We start from the raw sequence: 20491 nt of genomic DNA, 5'->3' as shown, positions 1-20491 counted from the left end.
GCTTTTATGAACACCCTGAACAGTTTTTAATTTGCTTCATTCAATATTTAGATATTTGATGTAAATGTTATCAGTCCTCCTCCTCCAGGAGGAGGGCCCCATACACATCCATTGTAACATCAAACTCCATTTTAACCATGATAGATGGTGACTCCTACTGTCCTCCTAAGATATGTGAGCAGGCTGTTTTTTATAGCTTTTTTCATTTATTTTTAATATTTTTTATTGTATTTAATTTTTTCCATTTTCCCAAAGAATTATTACAGATAAATGAAAAATTTTATCAAAAATAAAATAAAAACACGGCCTGCTCACGTATTAGGAGGGTAGTATGAGTCACCAGAAAAAAATAATGGGTGTTTTTAATGAATCTATCGTGGTTAAAACGGAGTTTGAAGTTACAATGGGCGTGTATGGGGAGCGGACCTGGAGGAGAGGCCTGGTAACATTACATAAAATATCTAATTATATTTTAAAGTGAAATATCCCTTTAACATCCTTGTGGTCATATATCATTCATTTAGTAATTACTGAATACACCATCCTATGTATACTGTATGTCACCGTAATAAGTTGATTCTAAATGGAATATGCCACATTAATTCAAATATTCAGAACTGTAAGGAGATAAGGGCATTGAAGGGGGCACCCAGATGAAGTTGATTATGGTCAATTGTGTCAATAACTGCTACGGTATGTTCCCTGTTGGCTCCATCCAGAGCCTAATAAGAGCACTACAGCCTACAGGCAGTGCATACCTAAAGCCACATTATGTGAAAGGGCTCTGAGACAGAGTTCATCTGGACTTCTACCCTCTGTGGCCTTAAAACCTTATTACCCAGCCTTCAGCAACACATGGCAGGGTATTGTACTCAATGTACTGTAATCGCTTCTGCCTGTGTGTCTGACTGTAAACAAAATAACTCGAGGATAAATCAAAGAAATTTGGTGCAAATGATCAGTAGGCTCATATGAAGAGATCATTAGCGGTTTGGTCAAGATTACATTATCTGTCATATCTCAGGAATAGATTTTTCCCAGATATTTTCTTTCATTTTTTTTTGTATGATGATGAACCATGTGGTTTCCCTTGTTACTGTATGCACAGTACTGTGTGCTTATAATTGGACCTCTCTAATGTACATTTCTGTCTACTTGCTCTGCGTCTCAGGGGTGGGCTGTGGTAAATTAGCATTTCAAAATAATCTCTCTATAATAAAAACACATTCTCAGATATGCTCTAGTATTTATTTAAAGTATGCCTCTTGACTTCTGTATGAATATTCAGCTTTGTAACTAAATGAAAGTCTTAGGCTCATCTTGGAAAAAGTGGTAGCCCATTTCTAATCACTCATTCCCTGTTTCCTCTGAATGGGTGGAAGACTGTTCAATTGGGTGGACCAGTGCCAACATGTCCCCCAAAGGTTTGTGTGTCTGTTTCAGTTCAGGGCCCCACCCTTTAATTCACACCGTAGTTTGAGAACTTTGGAAAAGCTCCCAAATTCTCCACAGGCACAACCCACAAAAGTGCCCAATTTTCTTTCATTCATCCCCTGCATGTAGATGTATGTGTGTCTGTCCAGGGCTAATCTCGCCAAGCCACTACACTAATCAGCATAAAATGATGTGTGAATTTATAACCTCAGATCCACCATCCCTCAGGCTAAAGTAAATTGGAGGCCAGTAGGTATGTTCCCAAGTCCATGTTTACAAGGGTTACATGTCTTCATTCCGACATGCTGCCATTCCCGACATCCCCCCATTCCGACACTAACCCTATACCTATACCCTAACCTCTATAGAAGTGCTTCCACTTCGACAATAGGAAGTCAATGTCAGAATGGCAGCATGTCGGAATGGAGAGCAGCCCCCGTTTAGAAGAATGACATATTGTGCTCTGACATATATGACGCCATGACACATTAGTATAAAGTAACTTGCTAGTATCCATAGCTAAGATTGCACAAGGAAGCCACGTCAGAATTATACGCTGGTTTGTTTGCATTATGCATCTTTCACATAAGTGATCTAATTGTCTTTAACCAATGAAAATGTGTTGCTTTCTTTCTTGTATAGGCTACTTCTTGTTTTGTAATGACATCACTGGCAATTGTCTCATTAGGAATTGCATCCTTTGTCTTCAGATAATATAATATGTATATCAATCTAATCTATCCATCCATAAGCACACACACACACGCGTGTGTGCACGCGCGCGCGCACACACACACACACACACACACACACACACACACACACACACACACACACACACACACACACACACACAGTTCTATTACTTACATTTTGTGTCTTCTAAGAATGAAATACTTTGGATAACGTCACTGTATTTCTGAGATGTTTTATTTGCTGTTTGGCATGTGTAAAGCAGAGAATTGTAAACCAAGATGTATACATAGCATACATATCATTCTGTTATTCATGTAGCCACTGAATGGAGCAGTTCTTATGTGCCTCAGCAGGGTTTCAAATCACTAGCATCAACTGGCTGCTTCTTAGAGTGCATTAGTTGAACGGAGCGGAGTGGTGTCGCAGCGGTCAGCTTAGGCCTGGACGGCCTGGCTGATGGTCTCGTACAGGGACATGAACCTGGTCTTCAGGTCCTCCATGTAAGGCTCCAGCTTGCTCTGCATGTCCTGGGTGTGTGGGGTGATTTTGTCCTTAACCTCTCCCACAGCCTTGGTCAGCTGCTCCTTGTACTCCTCAACGTAGGGAGTGGCCATGTTCTTCAGCTCCTCCAGACGATCGGTCAGCTTGGTGCGGACAGCCTCGATCATGGGCACAAGCTTGGCCTTGGTTTCCTCCACGTTAGCCTCCATCTTGGTGCGCATCTCATCCATGACTGGCTGGAGCCTGGTTCTCAGAGATTCCATCTCTTTCTGGCTCTGGGTCATGTACTCCTGGATGACGGGCTCCAGCTTGGCGCGGTACTCTTCGGTGTGCCTCTGCAGAACCTCGTGCAGCTCTTGACGCTTGGGCTCCAGCTGGGTGCGCAGGTCCTCCACATCGGCCATCACCCTCTCGCGCATCTGCTTGGTGGACTCCAAGAACTGGGTTGAGAAGGTCTCGCTGTAAGGGGTCAGGGTCTGGGCATACTCTTGAAGCTTGTCCATGCTCTCAGACAGCTTCACCCTGAGAGAGAGAGATGGAAGAGAAAGGGTGGAAGGTGGTTACGGCGAAGATGAAAAAACACAATGTCACAAACAGGAGATTGGTCTTAAAGAGGCGGTGCCATAGTTTTGTACTTTTTCTGGTACTTCATTAGACCCCCTGGTGTGGTTGTTATGAGCAATTATGTATTGCCTTTCTATTTGGGTTTTAGCTGGAGGCTGCCACCTTGTGGGGTCAAACGTGCCGGTCCAAAAACACAGATACTTATTACATCACAGAATCAACCCCTCCCCTAATTACCATTCACCCAACATACGTGTTGTGTGGCTAACTTCAGCTGGGTCACCACCCACCATGACAACCACGCATACCAATGAACTGGTAGGTGTGGCCACATAAAAACATCATTTTAACTCATTCTGTACACTTTTTTTGGAAAAAATCTTCCTCCTAGTATAATCATAATAGTAGATAATCATGTTTTAGAGGGGGAAAAAATCATGGCACCAGCACTTTAAAAAGAGAAAATGCTGCATGAAAGATTGCATATTGGTCTCTTACTTGTACTCAGCGTACTCGGTTCCATCGAGATGGTCCAAGGCCCTCTGGGCACTGTCCTTAACCTGGTTCAGGTACATCGTGACAGCGGCCTGAACGTGCTCCATCTGGGTGGGAGCATCGTTCTGTATGGCCATGGCCTGGGAGCCTGCAAGGAGATGGCATCATATAAAAGGCAGGCAAAGGACAGGCAGAAAACACAACACGCTTTGACACTGAAGTAAGAGTGATAGAAGTGGATTAAATGGATACCCACCAACGGCCAACAAGAGGGTCAATGCACAAGCCAGAAGTTTCATGATGAATCCCTGAGAATGACAATGAACAGGCATTAGACATCGGAACTTGAATTTATACATTAAATCGATTAGTTGAAAACACATAACTGTCTTTTCATGCAACTGCAGCTTTAATTCCTCCAAACTATTTTTCAATCGGTTAGACTCATCTAATCTCCACGATGTTAAGCATCTTCTCTCTGTAGCTGTGTCTTACCTGGGGGGTTGCTGCTCCGTGAGATTGAGGACGATCCACACTGCTGAATGTCTTTTATAGGTCTGTGGGTGTGGATGTGTTGCTCTAAACGTGGACCTCAGCCCCTCAGAACCTTGTGAGGACTAGATCAAGGGTCAGTAACTGAGGAAACAGGCAGGTTTCAGGATTATTACGACCAGAGGTTAGGACACTGCAGATGTGTGGAGCTTTATCTTGAGAACTGCACACACCCTCAATAATCTGTGGCAAAGTCCATTTTAACAGATGACACAACCAAATGCGTCATCCTTGCATTGCAAGTGGTACATTTATAATATAGTTACTAAAATAGTTGCACATCAAGTATAGCACATGTTTGCATATTTGTTTTAGCTGGACAAAGTTAACAGCAAAGCTTAGATATTTAATCATAGTTATTGACTTGCATGATTAGAATGAGAATTAGAATGATTAGAATGTTTATAATTTGACCACAAGGACTTATACTATGTAAGTTACTGCATGGCCTTAAAAACATAATGGTTATTGCAGAATAGATACATGCCATCATTAGAGGTGGAAAATACTCGAGTAAAAGTACTCGAGTATTTACTCAAGAGTAGTTTTTTTGAAGATCTGTACTTTTAAAGTCATTTTAAATGCTCTACTTTCACTCTTACTTTTGAGTAATTTAAAAAGTAAATACTTGTACTCATTACTTTTCATTTGTACAATGAGTAGTTTAAATTCAGTAAATAAGTAAAGTAACTTCAGGTTTTTGACATACTGTGAAAGCAATGGAAGGTAGCGATATCTAGGCTAAATTGTCAAATAATAGAGGCCACAATTTTGAAAATATCAGATCTACATGTTCAAAACGCCTCTGTGGCATTGTGAGCATGTAGATCTGCTATTTTCAGCTGTAGTCAAATTAATGTAATGCCAACTCCTACAATTCCAAGTGCTTGTCAGGGTGGGGGTCCGCAGTTGAAATATTATTTTGGGTGTCGCAGCCTGAAAAAGTTGAGAACCACTGACCTAAGATATGTCCTTTGTTTCCAACATTTGCAGCACTTGATTTGTGTGTATTGTTTACATACAGTTTACTTAATATATTCTCTTAAAAATGTTATTAAAGGTGGTTTTATGATTAGTGTTTTTCTCTTCCTGGTTAATGACATCACATTGGGACAGCTTAAGTAACCGGTAGCGTGTAACGAGTAATTAATATTACTTCTTACTCAAAGAGTAGTTTTTAAATAGGCTACCTTTTACTCTTAATTTTGAGTAATTTCCTGGACTAGTACTTTTACTCTTACTCTTACTAAGAAAGTAACTTTTCAGTACTCTTTCCACCTCTAGTCATCATTTGTCCATCCATTTTAAATCCATCTCCTCCTGAGTCATTTATATTGATCACTAAATTAGTTTGAGTGACTGAGTTTCAGGTACAATCAACAAATGTATCAATTATCTTTTTAGCGACTGATCACAGGGTGACCAAAGAATTTGAGGATTAGGTAAACCTGAAGAATAAAGTCTGCCTTGTATCTATAGATAGACACTGAATGATTCCCCCAAAAAGCAAGATACTACTGCTCAGGTGAAAGGTTAAGGATATACTGTAGTATTCTACTGTTGCAGCTGCAAAGATGTAGAAGTACAGCAGGAGTTTGGAATTACTGTAGCCATTTCTGCTGTAAAACAGCTTTCAAGCATAATGTAGAGCCTTTTGGCAGAGGGTTATCATAGTTCAGTGAAACCGATAGTGTCAACGTAACCATAAATATTATCTTGATATCACTTGCATCAACAGGAATTTATGGGTCATGTTGCTAATATTGATAACATCTCAAAGATACTGTCATACCAAAACACAGCTCTCATATACTGTACATACTGTAGACTACGGTGAAAGTGCGTCAACCATAAGAAACACACTCCAATGTCTAAATATTGACTCTGAACCATGTGTTGTGTTTTTATTTACATTGGAGACAGGACCAAAGACAAACAAGGTAGTGACTTCCACAATACTCCTTAACACACTACTGTGTAAAAGAATAAGAAAAAAGAAAAAGAAAGAAAAAAAAAGTACAGGAAAAAATGGACATCCACTCAGCTTCTCAGTGGTGTATTTTCCTTTTCTTTTGATAAGCCAGTCAAACACATGATGGTGCGTGTGTAGCCTACAACAAAAAGAGGTCAGTGAGCATAGCATACAGTATGACCTGTTTAGGTATTTCTACCGTTGTGCAGTGTTATTAGATACTGTGCAACCTCAGGCTGTAGATAAGATACGAGATAGATGCCAACACTTCATTGTATGTTGTAACCCAAGCAACATGCTCATTAGGCAACGTGTTGCAAACCCTGACCCTCCAGGCTTATGTAAAATGTGACCTTTGGTAGGTTCTAGCACATCATAGCCAGATGGAATGCAAGTGTTTTCTATCTTTTCACACATGCTTATCATACCCTGCCCTGGCAATACCCAGCGTCTACAAGCTGGCAAATTGGGCTGATACAGTATAGCATGTCCTGTAAAAACACAGCAGGAATCAAAAAGCAGTTGCATGTTGCAACATGAATGTCTTTAAAACCTAAGAGGAATCATAAACATGATGTAACACTTAACTGGTCTAGAAACCAACAAAAACTAGATGTTCTCATTAACCTATCCATTTGTCTCTTCAATTTAACCACTTAAACCCTCTATTATCAACAAAATAACACATTTGTTACAACTGTACTTGAACCCCTTTTTTTCCATCTACACCAAATCCTGTGACGCATTGTGAGCTTGTAGACCTGCAATATTTTGCCAATGTTCCCCACAGAATTGGGGCATTTATTTTTAATTCTACCCTACATATAGAGGGTTTAAGACTTAAACCCTCTATATGATGATGATACACATCAATATGATTTCAGTTTAACCAATTAAACTTTGGTTTAAATGATATTGATGCATTCCAAATATTATGAAAGTATCCTGCGACCTGCGGCACCCCTGGAGTTTGAAAACCACTGCTCTAGAGCAGTGGTCTTGAAGACCAAAAAGGGGAAATAGAACATTTCTACAGTATCTGCCGATGGTTCACAGGCTGTAATACATTTGAAACAATGTTAACTTTTAAAATAATTAGAGAAGATCGGCAAAGAGTTAGGACTCAAATAATCCAATTTAACAGCAACAATATCGAGCTACAAGCCTATGGAAGACTTTGCAGTTGTTGGTTACTGTGAAATTGTGGTTGTGAGTTAGCGTTACTCTTATATTCCGAAATTTATGGGCCATTCCATGTGGAGAAAGAACTGGTGCAAAGCCTTTCAGGAGGACGTTTTCAATGATGAAATGGCGCCCTCTCTTGGTGAAAGATGATCCACAGTTCAATCTTCCTTTCTTCTTTGACATTCCCAGGAGATAAGATAAATTATCCCCACCAGTGCAGAAGGCGAGGGATGTTTTCATGTTTTTACTCCTGTGAGTGTGTCTGTCCATTTCTCTCCCAGGAGGCCAAGGAAGAACCTCTGTCCCATTCTTCAAATTGGCCTGTTCACCACCATGAGGCTGATGTTTTTTTGTTCGTTTTTTGCGACCACTGCTACAGATTTTGTCCAAACCTCACACAAATCGGTAAACATTATCTCTGTAGTCCTGTGATCAAGACATATTAGATTCCATTCTGATCGGATTTCAAAGGTTGCGGGAGTGGTTCGTTTTCAGCCAAAATGCCACAAATCATGAACATTTTGTACAAATTGGTGTGAAACTTTGTACACGATCCCAGTAGGCCAAGGAAGAAGTGCCACCTCAGATGTTTCAAATCGGCCTCAAGGCGGCACTAGAACAGGTCACGACACGGCCCTCTGTAGGCAACCTGGCCTGGCGAGGATCTGCGCTCTGAGGATTGCACTTTTCTAGTATTATCTGTGAAATAAATAATGTTTTAACCCAAATAAATTATTACATGTTTTATTGGAATGCTTTACCTTAGTTGCACTTAACAAGAACAAAAAGGTGCAAATATTGCACCACATACAGACTCCCACTATCAGAACTCCCACACAACACAATACATCACTCAGAAGTCAGAACCCAGACATCTACTCAAGCTTCAACATGTATTTACAAATGGCCACTTCCTTAAAGGTGGCGCACACACCTTTCAGCAACACTTAAGGCAAACACACACACTGTAACAGGGGGGGAAGAAAAACAAAAAAAGATACGCTCACAAAAACATTTTTTTCCCCACTATGACCGGTGGTAACATTTACTGTGACATTGATAATATAGAGCTCTGTCTGTAGCGAAGCATTATGCTACTTTCACATTAAAAAATATAAACCAACGTTATGTTCTCAAAACGCAAGTGCTTTGAGGGCAGGGCTGCATGGGAATCCACTGCTAGACGCATGACACATCACAGAGAGAGTCATTAAGTGGGAAAGAGACAGAAAGAGCAGGTGCTTAGGTATACAAGAAAGACCATTGGATTAAAATACATACTGTACGTATGAAGGAGTGGGAAAGTGTCTGTAATGCAGTGGTGTAAAGTAACTAATTACATTTACTCAAGTACTGTACTTAAAGGAGTAGTTCACCCCCCAAAATGACTTTTTTTTCCTATTGATTACTCATGCCATGCTGTTGAATAATATATATTTTTTGTATTTGTCGCATTCCTAAGACAAAGATTTTATTATAGTGGGGCGCCCACTGGCCTACTGGTCCGGGCGCATACCACTTAGGCATTGCCACATAGGCATGGATGCCTGACGGCGTTGTCGGTTCGATTCCCGATCCGGACGACCTTTGCCGCATGTCACTCCCCGTCTCTCCCCCCCATTTCCTGTCAGTCTACTGTCATATCAATAAAGGCATAAAAGCCCCAAAAAATAATCTTAAAAATGTTTTTTATTATTGATTACGGGTCCCCATCCGGAATCAACAGGGATACATTTATTGAAATCAAATTACTGTCTTAGCAATGCAACAAAAAACTAAAGATATTATTGAACTCAAGTCTCCATGGCGTGAATAATCAATAGGGGAAAAAAAGTCATTTTGAGGGTGAACTACTCCTTTAAGTACAATTTTGATGTATTTGTACTTAACTTGAGTATTTTCAATGTTCTATACTTTTACTTCTATTCCGCTACATCTCGGATCCAAATATTGTACTTTTACTCAATTACAATTATTTGAAAACTTTTGTTACTTTGTAGACATACATTATAATATTTAAAACATACATGAACAACTTCCTTATAGCCGATCTACAAGCAACGCATAGATCTGCTATTTTCAAACATTTCGTACTCGTACTTTTGGTACTTTAAGTACCTTTTGATGGCAATACTTTTACTTTTACTGATTCCAGACTTTTACTTGTAACAAAGTATTTCTACATTGCAGTATTGATACTTTTACTTAAGTAAAACATTTGATTACATTTGATTATTTTAAACTGATGGGAATACAAGCTGGATTTACCGGACCAGCTTGCATTTTGTCTTCTTTTTCAACCTTCACACGAAAATGTATTCTAAAAGGAAAGGGGATTGTATGTCAATGGCTATCAGAAAACAATAAATCATATCTTTGTCTATCATTTGTATTTTAGTTGCTGAAACAAAACTGGTGCACTGCTGAACCTCAAATGCACAAGCAGCTTCAGCATCCCAACTTGGTGATGGGAGGCACTGACTGCAGTAGTGCACACATTGTGAAATTGGAGCCTTTGACTATGTGAAGTCACGGTCAACAGATACTAGCGAGTTTAAGCTCGCTACGGCAACGGCAGATGACAACGGTAATCGGAAATGATCCACGCTCGATAGATAAACCTGCCGTCGCCGCGGCCGCCTCTACTACGGCAGAAGGTCCCTTCCCACGTAGCGCCTACTCTGTCTGCTGCGTGTACGCGTCGCCATGGGAACCAAAGCGTTCAGTGAAAGGGGTGGGAACCCGTCACCGCAGAGGCTTTGCTTAACCATTTTGATCGCTACGGCGATTACGTCATAGCAGCCGTAGTCCGCCTGGCGTTGCCGTATTGAAAACCATCTAGCTTAAACTCGCTAATAAGTGGAAGAGAAGAACTGGTACCATCTTTGGCTACCTGGTGTACAGTAAGATATACATTGTTGCTCTTAGTGCTTGGGGTTTACACAAACATGGTCGCTGCAGAGTTTTGATACACTAAGGACAACTATCTTAACTACCATGTTAACTACTGTTAACCAACTTCGGGGATAAAAACCTGTTTTTTTCTGACTTATCCTGTATACGTCTAAAGAATATATATATATATGCAACTCTTTAATTATGAGGATTTGGTTAACATTTAAAGCATTCGTAGCACAAAATGCAAGGTGTTCGAGTGGCCAGTATTGGACTACCTTGTAAGTAAGCAAATACACTTATTATGGTACATTTCTTCATGTGGTTTTCCTTGCTAATTACTATAATGCATGATTGTGCATTTGTGCATTACACCACAAAGTATCTATACATACTATCCACTGTTGCCTATTTTCTGCAATCCACTTCCTTCACTGGTCATGACTTTGATCGATGTGGAGTTTAATTAATGTCTGTGTTGATGGTACTATTTTACCTTTTTATTTGCTACATTGTGCTAATGCTGTACATGAGAAAGGAACTTCTCATTCTCAACTTCACAAATGACAGGAGGCTATACATGTTAAGTACATCTACATAAGGGTCTATGAATAGCTCTCCCTCTGTCCCAAGGGCTGTGTATTATTTATATGCATGTGTGTTATTGTCTTCCATTGTCTCAGCATATTTGACAGTGTTTCAGACTGTCCTCTGGCACTAGTGCTACTACTGCAGTCACAGGCTCTAAATCAGTAATGTAGTCTCTTTATTTTGTGCACCTCTTCACGCCATACCCTGACTCTGTACTCATGCATGCGTTCCCACTCTCCTCTGTGTGGGCTCACCCATACAAGGGGGCCTATTCTCTCTTCTCTCTGTCTTCATCACGGTCCCCTCTTATGAGTAAGCTCTTTCCCCCAGGAGAAGCCAGGGGCATGCCTCCCTCCCTGCACCTTCCTCCACGGCAGTTAGGTGAGGCATGCCTCTGGCTGGGTGTCTTCCTCGGCTACAGTCCCTCAAACCAGCGAAGGCCTCCTCTCCTTGGGCATCTCCTCCAGTATCTGCAGCAGAAGGTCACACAGAGGCTTGGATATTTTGCGGTAGCCCGCTTGTGTCAGGTGCAGGAAGTCAAACATGTCCCGGGTGCTGATGGCTCCGTCAGAGTGCACAAACCATGAGCCTACATCCATGAACTGAGCCTGGTGCAGTCGTGTCAGCCAGGAATGGAGAAACCCGTTCACAGCAGCATTCTTTTCTCGCAGTGGGTTGGGCAGCTCCCCTCTTGGCAGCAAACCCTGAAATTAATTATGGATTATAATAATAATAATACATACAACTTATATGGCGCTTTTCTAGGTTGCTTTACAGAATAGCTTTACAGAACAAGGAAAAACTAGTTAAAAAACTGTTTTAGACGTGGTGAGGGTGGTGGCAGCTCTGATGTGAGCCACCGAGAAGGCCCTGTCACCCCAGGTTAGTTTCTTTGTCTTGGGGATGTCAAGGAGTTTGGCATCGCCCGACCTGCGGGAGCGGGAGGGGGCGTGGCGCTGGATGAGTTCAGAGAGGTAGCGGGGGTCTGGTTGTTGAGGGCTTTGTAGATAGTGATTAGGATTTTTATGTGAATTATGTGCTTGACTAGGAGCCATTGGAGGTCACGGAGGTCTATGGTGCGATGTGGTCCCTGGATTGGGTTTTGGTGAGCAGGCAGGCGGCAGAATTTTGTACATAGAGTACTGTAGTTTTTTGAGAACCTTGGCAGTTAAACCGTATAGTAAGCTATTGCAGTAGTTGAGTCTGGATGTAATGAAGGCATGAATGTCTCAGCAGCAGTCTGATAGGCTGGGACGAAGATGATTGAGAAGGTAGTTTTAGTGATCTGGTTGACATGGTACTGGAAGGACACCAAGGTTGAGGACTTGGGTGGAGGGGGTGACAATGGAGCCGTCGAAGTTGAGGGAGAAGTCACGAGTGGAGCGGGTGAGGGAGCCCGGGCCAAGGATTAGGATTTCAGATTTATATAGTTTTAGGAAGTTTGTTTGCATCTATGTTTTTGATGTCGCTCAGGCAGGATGTCTTCTGCATTGTACCTTAATTCCAATTGCCTTTTATGTGTTTCTTTTGCACTCTTTTAATACTTCATGTTTTATGTAAACCATTTTGAAATGCCTTGTTGACTGGTGCTATATAAATAAACTAGTCTTTTCTTGCCTTAAAACAACAAAAAGGAAATTAGGGACAATTAGTTGAAATCTAGGTGTGCCCACAATAAACTGTAGCATATTAAAAAGTGAGTAGTAGTCATTGGTGTGAATACTTTGTTTTATAGCCACTGTATATCATTTACCAGTCAAACTTTCTTTGCACATTCCTTTAACTCTACAGAGATGTATGACAAGTAAATAACTCAACTTACCAGTACAACTACTTTTGCCTTGGGAAAGCGAGAGGTGAGTAGCTCTGCAATGGAAAGAACACCCCCTGCAACTTGCTCCGCTGTGTGTTCATGATTGTTGGTTCCTACCCACAGCACCACCACCTGCACAGGATGACAAAAAGAGACATTTAAATTACTTGAATCTGTTGGTCACTGGTCAGTGGTCACCAGGGCAGCAGGGTATAGATGGCAACTGCGCTGGTCAGCCTTCTTCACCTTGAAAGAAGTCAGTCCAAGACCCTTTTATGTTACTGCGACCGCAGTAACATAAACGGGAAATGCGTCCATTTCCCGTTATTTATGCGTCCATTTCCCGCTTTATTTGTAGAGTTTCCAGTTTGTTTGTTTGTAGTTTGAGAACATTAGTCATGAGAACATTATTACTGAATTAATGTAGCAAAGGTTGGCAAAAGAATCACTGTGCAGTTAGTCACGGACGTTTGAATGTAATTTGAAAATCAATCCTTCCTTTTTGCAGGGACTATTTTTGTCTATAGTAGACCTTTCACACACAATTTGAAATGCATACAAATGTTACATAAAGTAACTGTCCAGGAATTCTGGATCAATCAGGATGCTGAGGCTGAAGGAGTCGGAGACACTTGAGAAATCCTACTAGGTTATATGTGTATTGCATGATATCAAGGAGGGAGACATACAGGTTAGAGTTCAAGCACTTCTCAGCTGAGGCAGACGAATGAGACGTGGCCATATTCATACACAAAGATAGCAGAACCTCATGTTACAGTCACAAGTTGTATTCATGACAATAGATAGGCTAACTTAATGCTAGCACAACTCAAATTTCTTCAAGTAATTTCTTTAGCAGGTGTACGGTACCGGGTTTGTGGGAATCACCAGCACTTACACATGTCCTTTGGGTATCTTATTTAGTTAAGGGGTGTGCATCTCTCCCTTATAAGACAATACAGTCCGTATCTACTGTAGATACAGTACATGGCCTATGATACGATTCAGGGACGATATATTTTAACATAGAATGTTTTGGTGCAATTTGATTTGAATACAGAATGATTCTGTTAGCTGCGATGCGATACGAGGCAATCTAATACAGTTTTTGTTTCATGTTGACTTTAACTTTCTATTATAATATTATGCATTTAATAGAAAACGTAGAAAAAGTTGGATTGACTAGTGAACAGTGTGCACAGTGTGAACATGATGTTCAATGTGTATACAGTCAGTACACAGATTCAGTAAATACTGTCTGTAGTTAATAGTTTACCAGTCACATAGAGCTAGCGGACTGTTAAACTTAATTTATACTCCATTGTGTGGTGCAATCTAATGAGTGAGTGAGTGACGCGAAGTGAAGATTCACGAGGGTGTCCCTTGATATACAAGCTAAAAAAGGGTCTTCGATGTGATGTGTTGTTAGCTTTTATGTTCTTTTTGGTGAGCAACATACTATAAATTAGGCTACAATGCCCTGAATAATGGATGTTGTGTTGAGTGAAGGGGGCGTTACCTTATGCAGGGCTGACGACTGCAGTTTCAGCAGAGCAAACATGCATGAATAACAGACTGTCATGTCAGTCACAACTTTGTTCTAATTTGAAACAAAACTTGAAAAAAGATTTGTCTGTGTTGTTTGTTGACCTTCGTGCTCCATAAAAAAGAAAGAAATATCAAAGCTGAATAAGAATGTCAATACATTAGTAGAGTTAGCTAGAAAGCTTTAGTGAACTGATTCATAATTCTAACCTCCGATTCACACCACGGTACATTAAGATCGATCCAGGGGTTTGCAAATCGATGCAGTCGTTTGTGTTAAAAATCAATTACCGATAAGACAGGCGAGAAGTGAACACCACCCCCCCCTTTCCCCCTACTCTGTACATATAGTGTTTTATACTTAATGATGATATTGAATGTTTTTTATGCTACTTTATATGTTGATGAATTGAATACCAAGGACCTCCAACGGAAACAAGGCCTTTTTGCGGTGTTCCATTTAGGCAGGGTGTTTTGACTGTACTTTAAAACAAAAGATGTTTTTGCTGTTCTACATTTTTGCCTAATAAAATATTCAATCAATCAATTCATAAAGGTTAATCTTTACACTACGATTAGTGAGGCACGGGCAGCACACAAACGTGTTTTAGCACAGCCTTCCTCAGCGTAGTCACCCTACCCCTGAGGATCTGCGATCTGCGTTCAAAATGTGCTTCACTGATCCTAACTAATGGTTACCCAAATGACATTTCTGTGAATGGTGGTGATTCTTCTTCTACTTATAAATGTATGTCAAACAGTACCAGGTCATCATGAAGTGCTGTCTTCTCTTCAGCCTAATATATTTCAGACCAAGGACAAAGGACACCCTCACGTCACATGCACATAGTCAGTCAGTCTAGTACATGTGATTGGAAAGTCATGTAAGGCCTTAACTAACGGTGAATAAATAAATTATTCAACATACTGTAACCAATGGCTTCTTGAAAAATCAAACAAACCACAGTATGCTTAGGAGAATGGTCAATCAAGTACATTGTACCATAGGTGGTAGTCAACTGGCAAAATATGCCAGATTGCTGGTATGGTCCTTTAAATATAAAGGAGAATTCTGGACAAGTGCTTTTTTACCATAATCTGACGTTATTCCATCCATTGACCAGGCGAAGAGTCGGGGGATAAAAAATCTATTTCTAGCGCATGTTAGCTCTGACCAGAGGAGGTGGGGTCTAGAAGCCTTTCGCCTTTTTACAGCAGCCCATTATTGACAAAACTACAGGGATAAATCTCCGCCATTATGAAGGAGAGATGTAAACAAGAAAAAGGAATTGTCGAGCGATAAAAATATGCGTAAAATCCCACCGCTCATGGTCGGAGCTGCAGAGGACTCGAGATAAACAAATAAAATAAAATAAACTGTACCAATTGTTCTGGGATATCATAACATCAGATTGAGTAATAAAACAGCTACTCCGGAATTCTCTTCTTTAATATTATGAACTGTTCAGTTCTACCTCTCTTGGTATGAACGGTGTGTTCTTTCTTACCTTGGGCCTAATGTTGTCCAGCTCTCCATTCTGCAGCCTCCACAGCACATTGCAGGTGGTGTCTCCCCCAATGCCAAAGTTTAGAGCATGGAGAGGAGAGAATAACTCTCTCCAGACCTATATGGAGTTATGGACAGCAGAATATATTGCATATGGGTTGCATTGGAATTCCTGCAATATTAACTACAACACATACCATATTACTGCATGATTCTAACACCATTTATGAAACAAAAATAATGGAATAAGAGAATGAATGTCAACCCACTAAGAACCCATGCCTCATAAAGACAGGACAGCCACACTGAGTAGAAGTCTGGAGCACAGGGTAATAGTCAAAATAGGAATATTATATCTGTCCCTTGTAGAAACCTTGTAAGCCAATCAGAAGCTTCCCAGGCTTTTTTCTCTGTCAAAACCCAGACATGCTGACTTGTGATTCCAGTGGGTCATCTGACCACGTGATAAATATCACACAACCTGGAAAGCTTAGACATTTACTCGCTATGATCTTCTTTTTGGGTATTAAACGTTAAAATGCATAGATGGAAATGAGAACAATTCACACTGAGATGGCACAAAAACAATGCTAGAACAATAGCTAACATGATTGTCTATAATGCACACAGTTTAGTGAAACAACGTTCATGCCATGTATGTGTGGTAACCTGCTTCCGATGCTGTGAAAGCACAAATGCAGCGCGCACACACACACACGCGGTCCCCCCGCGTGTGTGTGTGTGCCCCCCGCGGTCCCAGGCCGGGTTGAGCTGGGCCAAGAAATTTACACTTTATTGGCGGGGCGGGTTGAGGCGGTCTCGTTCAAATACTATAGGTCTATAATGCGCACCAAGTGTCCTTCCCTATGCTCGTCAGCCAAACGGGGGTCTGTGTCATGTAATTCTAATTAAGTCCATTAATTCCTGTAAGTAGACTTGAAAATAAAACCAGTTGCCTAATCATATTACGGGAGTATACCGATCTTATTTTGAAATCCACCGCTTGAGAGAAGTGTTCTGCTTGTTAGTTATTGGCTAATTCACTTGCCACAGCCTATCTGCAGCTCAATGTAAACAGAACTCACGTGTGGACCAGTGTGGATTGTACAAGCTTTTGACTAAACTAAAGTTCATATTATGATATGAAAACAATACTCCTTTGACTTAAACAACGTACACCCTTTGAAAGTTTGATAAACGTTGCACCTCCGCAGCAGATTAGGTAAGGAGCAGGTTAATTACCTTCTGCTGGTTGGATGCTGTCGTGCTGTGGTGAGAGCATAGATTGTAGAAAATAATATTTTCTCAACATATTATGTTGAGAGGCGTAGAGCTGTTGCTTTGGTGTCTCGGCGCGGTGCGCCAGTGACTAGGCTTGTGACTCGATCCTCATCTCTCTGTGATACAGTAGTTGTGTTCCGTGTGTATAGTCATACAGGAGTGTTATCAATTAAAATAAGCATGCATGTCGTCACTCGTCATGCCGTCATGTAGCTAATTAACGGTTCATTGCTTTTAAATGTTTGAACGATATTTTAGTATGGCTCTGTTGCACTGCACTGTTAGGCTATGTGCTCTAAATCAGTGCTGAAAGTTTCTCTGTTCTGTTTTTGCACAGTTGAATTTGGCTGCCTTAAAAATCCACATTCAAAGACGTATTTGACATGTATTTAATGACGGCGGGCCGGGCTGAGCTGGGCTGTGAACATTGATGCGTTGTTGCAGGGCGGCCTGGGCTGGGTTAGATAATTAAAATTGCGGTGGCCCGCGGTCCATAAAAAACCCTAACCCGCGCATCACTAGCGCGCACATGCACGCGCGCGCACACACACACACACACACACACACACACACACACACACACACACACACACACACACACACACACACACACACACACACACACACACACACTTTAGCTAACACCATGTGATCAGTCAAATGATGTGCTAGACAAAGGAGAATAGTAAAGACGTCAGTGGTAATTCATCCATTAGTAACAGTGTACAAATGTAACCAAATGGAGCCATCTTCTCTCACCTCATACTGCTGCATAAGCTGAATCATAGAGTCTCCCACAAAAAGCACATCTGGTTCAGCATCTTTACACTCCTGTACAAATCGTGTATGCTGCAAAAGAGACAACTTGATCACAGCACTGTTGGAATTATGTGATTTGATGTTCATCATATTTTACTTTTTAGATTTATTAGAAAGCATAACATGTTTGCCATTGTATCTCCCAGCTCTTTCTTCAGTGGAAAACTAGAAGTTGAGAAGATTGCTCAAGATACACACTAAAACACTATATACTTGGAATACTAAATGTCTGTCACTCTAAATAAACATTTAATTTAAGAAGAAACAATGACGTTCACAGCTGTGTATATCTATATTTGTATGGGTAAACTGTACACACACACGCACACGCACACACACACACACACACACACACACACACACACACACACACACGTTTAATCTTTGTTAACAGATTAATTGGATTAAAAATCACCTCCCAAATAAAACCTAACATCTGAGCTTTACTTTGATATTGATTGAGTGATAACACTGTTGTCAGACTGTGGATAAACATATTAGAAACAGCACATTTAAATTAAATTTGTTTTCAATTGTAATGTTGTTGTTTTATTATTATTAATACTATTATTATTAGTATTCAAGCTACACCAACCAGTGACATCCAGCGTCCATCTCCAAGCACGTCTTCCACTGGCTGGGCCACTGCAGCTGGATTCATGTCATCGTCACTCATCCTAACGGTCACATAACATCGTTATTGTTAATGTTATTTCTTATCATCAACACATTATACTGCAGTCCAATCTCGACTCATAATGGTGGTGATGCTGCTGATTGCTGAAAGAATTCTACGTGGTGGTTACGTTACTATTACACCTTGCTTTTGCACCAACTGAAGTGAACACATAAACATTGCACCCAGGCAACGAGGGGGTAACTTAATAACAATGCAGAATCTTATTACTGTTACATAAATAAATACAGACAGTCATTAGACCAAGATGGCACGAGTTTAACAACACTATGCAGGGTTCTGTACAGTGGCGTCGCATGCTGTGCAGTGAAAGCAGCACCATATGAACACTTTTAGCCTGCTATGCTAGCTAATCACTGCAGACCAGAGAGGGAGAGCGCATTCTGCTGACCGTGGCATGAACTAGCAATAGCATCTGTGTAGTAGACGTTTAGTTTCATGGTTCAAGCTGTCTAGAAAGATACCTGCAGGCTGGCTGCTATTGTCGTCCCTCTGTCTCCCTGTGGTTTCACAACAATCCCTGCTACGCCCTAAAGGAGCGAAGCGGAGGCTGCACTTCTATCCTCGGTGGGTAAGGGTAACTCCCCGGCCGGGGCGGGTGGTGATGTGATGTCCCAGCGGTGATGCTATGATGTAACGGACGGTGATGATGCTTTCTTTACCGTTAACGTTAGCAGCTGGGCGCTAAAAGCGAGGACAGGAGGAGGAGGACAGTCCTCTCTCCGTGCGTGCAGACCGAGACAACAAAAGGAGGGTCAGGGCAGGGGAGCAGAGCTGACATCAAAGAGCCGGAAGGGGAAAAGATGTCCTGTTCTACGTTCTACACTGACATGACACACACACACACAACCCGCGCGAAGGATCATGGGCGGGACTCGCGGGAGTCTTTGTTGCTTACGGTGCCACCACCTTCTGTCAGTGGGTTTCAACCTTTTTGTCTCCACCAGCCGAAGGCAGGGGGAGAGTATGTTTTCGCCCCTGTCCGTCCGTCCGTCCGTCCGTCCTCCGAGTTTGTTACCAGCTAATCTCCGGCGCCGTTGGCCCGGACGCAGCCAAAATGAGCACACACACTCGCTCCCTGGATGCCAATTCAGAACCTCTGCCCCACATTTTTCAAATGGCCCTGTTCTAGCGCCACCATGAGGCCGATGTTTGCAAAACACATTTCTGTACACTACTCCTACAGATTTGGTCCAAAAATCACGCAAATCGGTAGACAGCATCTCTACAGTCATGTGATCGACACAGATCTGTCTGATAGTCCATATTCCATCCTAATTGGCTGAGATTGGCTTTCAAAGTTTATAAGATTGGTCCGTTTTGGACAAAATGCCTCAAATCACAAACGCAGAGTGCAATTAACATGAAATCGTGCACACACGTTCCCACTAGGATGAGGAAGAAATGCTACTTCAATTTTTTGAAATCAGCCTCATGGTGGCGCTATAACAGGCCAAATCGTGGTTTTACCTATAACTCCACCGATCAGTTTCAAACTTTGTAAGCGCACTCCCTATAGGCCAAGGAAAAACCCTTTCCTTGCATTTTTCACATCAGCCTTTTATAGCGCCACCTGGAGGCCGACTTATGTAAGACACATTTTTGGATATTACTCCTTCAGATTTTACCCAAAATGAACACAAATCAGTACACAGTATCTCTACAGTCATATGATCAAGACGGATCTGTCCTGTATTAAATATTCCATCCTGATTGGCTAAGATTGGCCTCCAAACTTTGCAGGATTGATCCGTTTCAAACAAAATGCCTCAAATCAAACACAGCGTGCAATTTTAATGAAATTGTGCACGCAGATTCGCAAAAGGCCAAGGAAGAAATTACACTACAAAATGTTCAAATCAGCCTCATGGTGGCACCATGAAAGGCCTAAGATTGGTGAAGAACACATGTTACCCTTTTTACATTGGCCTATTATACCACCAC

The 20491-nt window shown here is 41.4% G+C and overlaps 2 protein-coding genes across 2 annotated transcripts; both read right to left on the bottom strand.

The window, feature by feature from the left end:
- Positions 1–2564: 2564 nt before the first annotated feature.
- Positions 2565–3989, bottom strand: apoa1a (apolipoprotein A-Ia; the record flags this gene model as incomplete). Its single annotated transcript, XM_080749393.1, has 3 exons — positions 2565–3153; positions 3694–3838; positions 3947–3989. The coding sequence occupies 3 exons, from the start codon at positions 3987–3989 to the stop codon at positions 2565–2567; spliced, it is 777 nt and encodes a 258-aa protein (XP_080605519.1).
- Positions 3990–8220: 4231 nt separating this feature from the next.
- Positions 8221–19116, bottom strand: pafah1b2 (platelet-activating factor acetylhydrolase 1b, catalytic subunit 2). The gene is made up of 6 exons (XM_080749615.1): positions 19012–19116; positions 18446–18527; positions 17791–17880; positions 15752–15868; positions 12708–12830; positions 8221–11589 (listed from the first exon to the last, which is right to left on the bottom strand). Exons 2-6 carry the CDS (start codon positions 18524–18526, stop codon positions 11311–11313), a joined length of 690 nt encoding a protein of 229 aa, XP_080605741.1. The 5' UTR covers position 18527; positions 19012–19116; the 3' UTR covers positions 8221–11310.
- Positions 19117–20491: the final 1375 nt, after the last annotated feature.

This window comes from Nannobrachium achirus, assembly GCF_963921795.1.
Source record: "Nannobrachium achirus genome assembly, chromosome: 19".
In the NCBI taxonomy this organism is placed as follows: Eukaryota; Metazoa; Chordata; class Actinopteri; order Myctophiformes; family Myctophidae; genus Nannobrachium; species Nannobrachium achirus.
The sequence above is the reverse complement of the archived record's forward strand: the minus strand, read 5'-3'. Positions and strand labels throughout refer to the sequence as shown.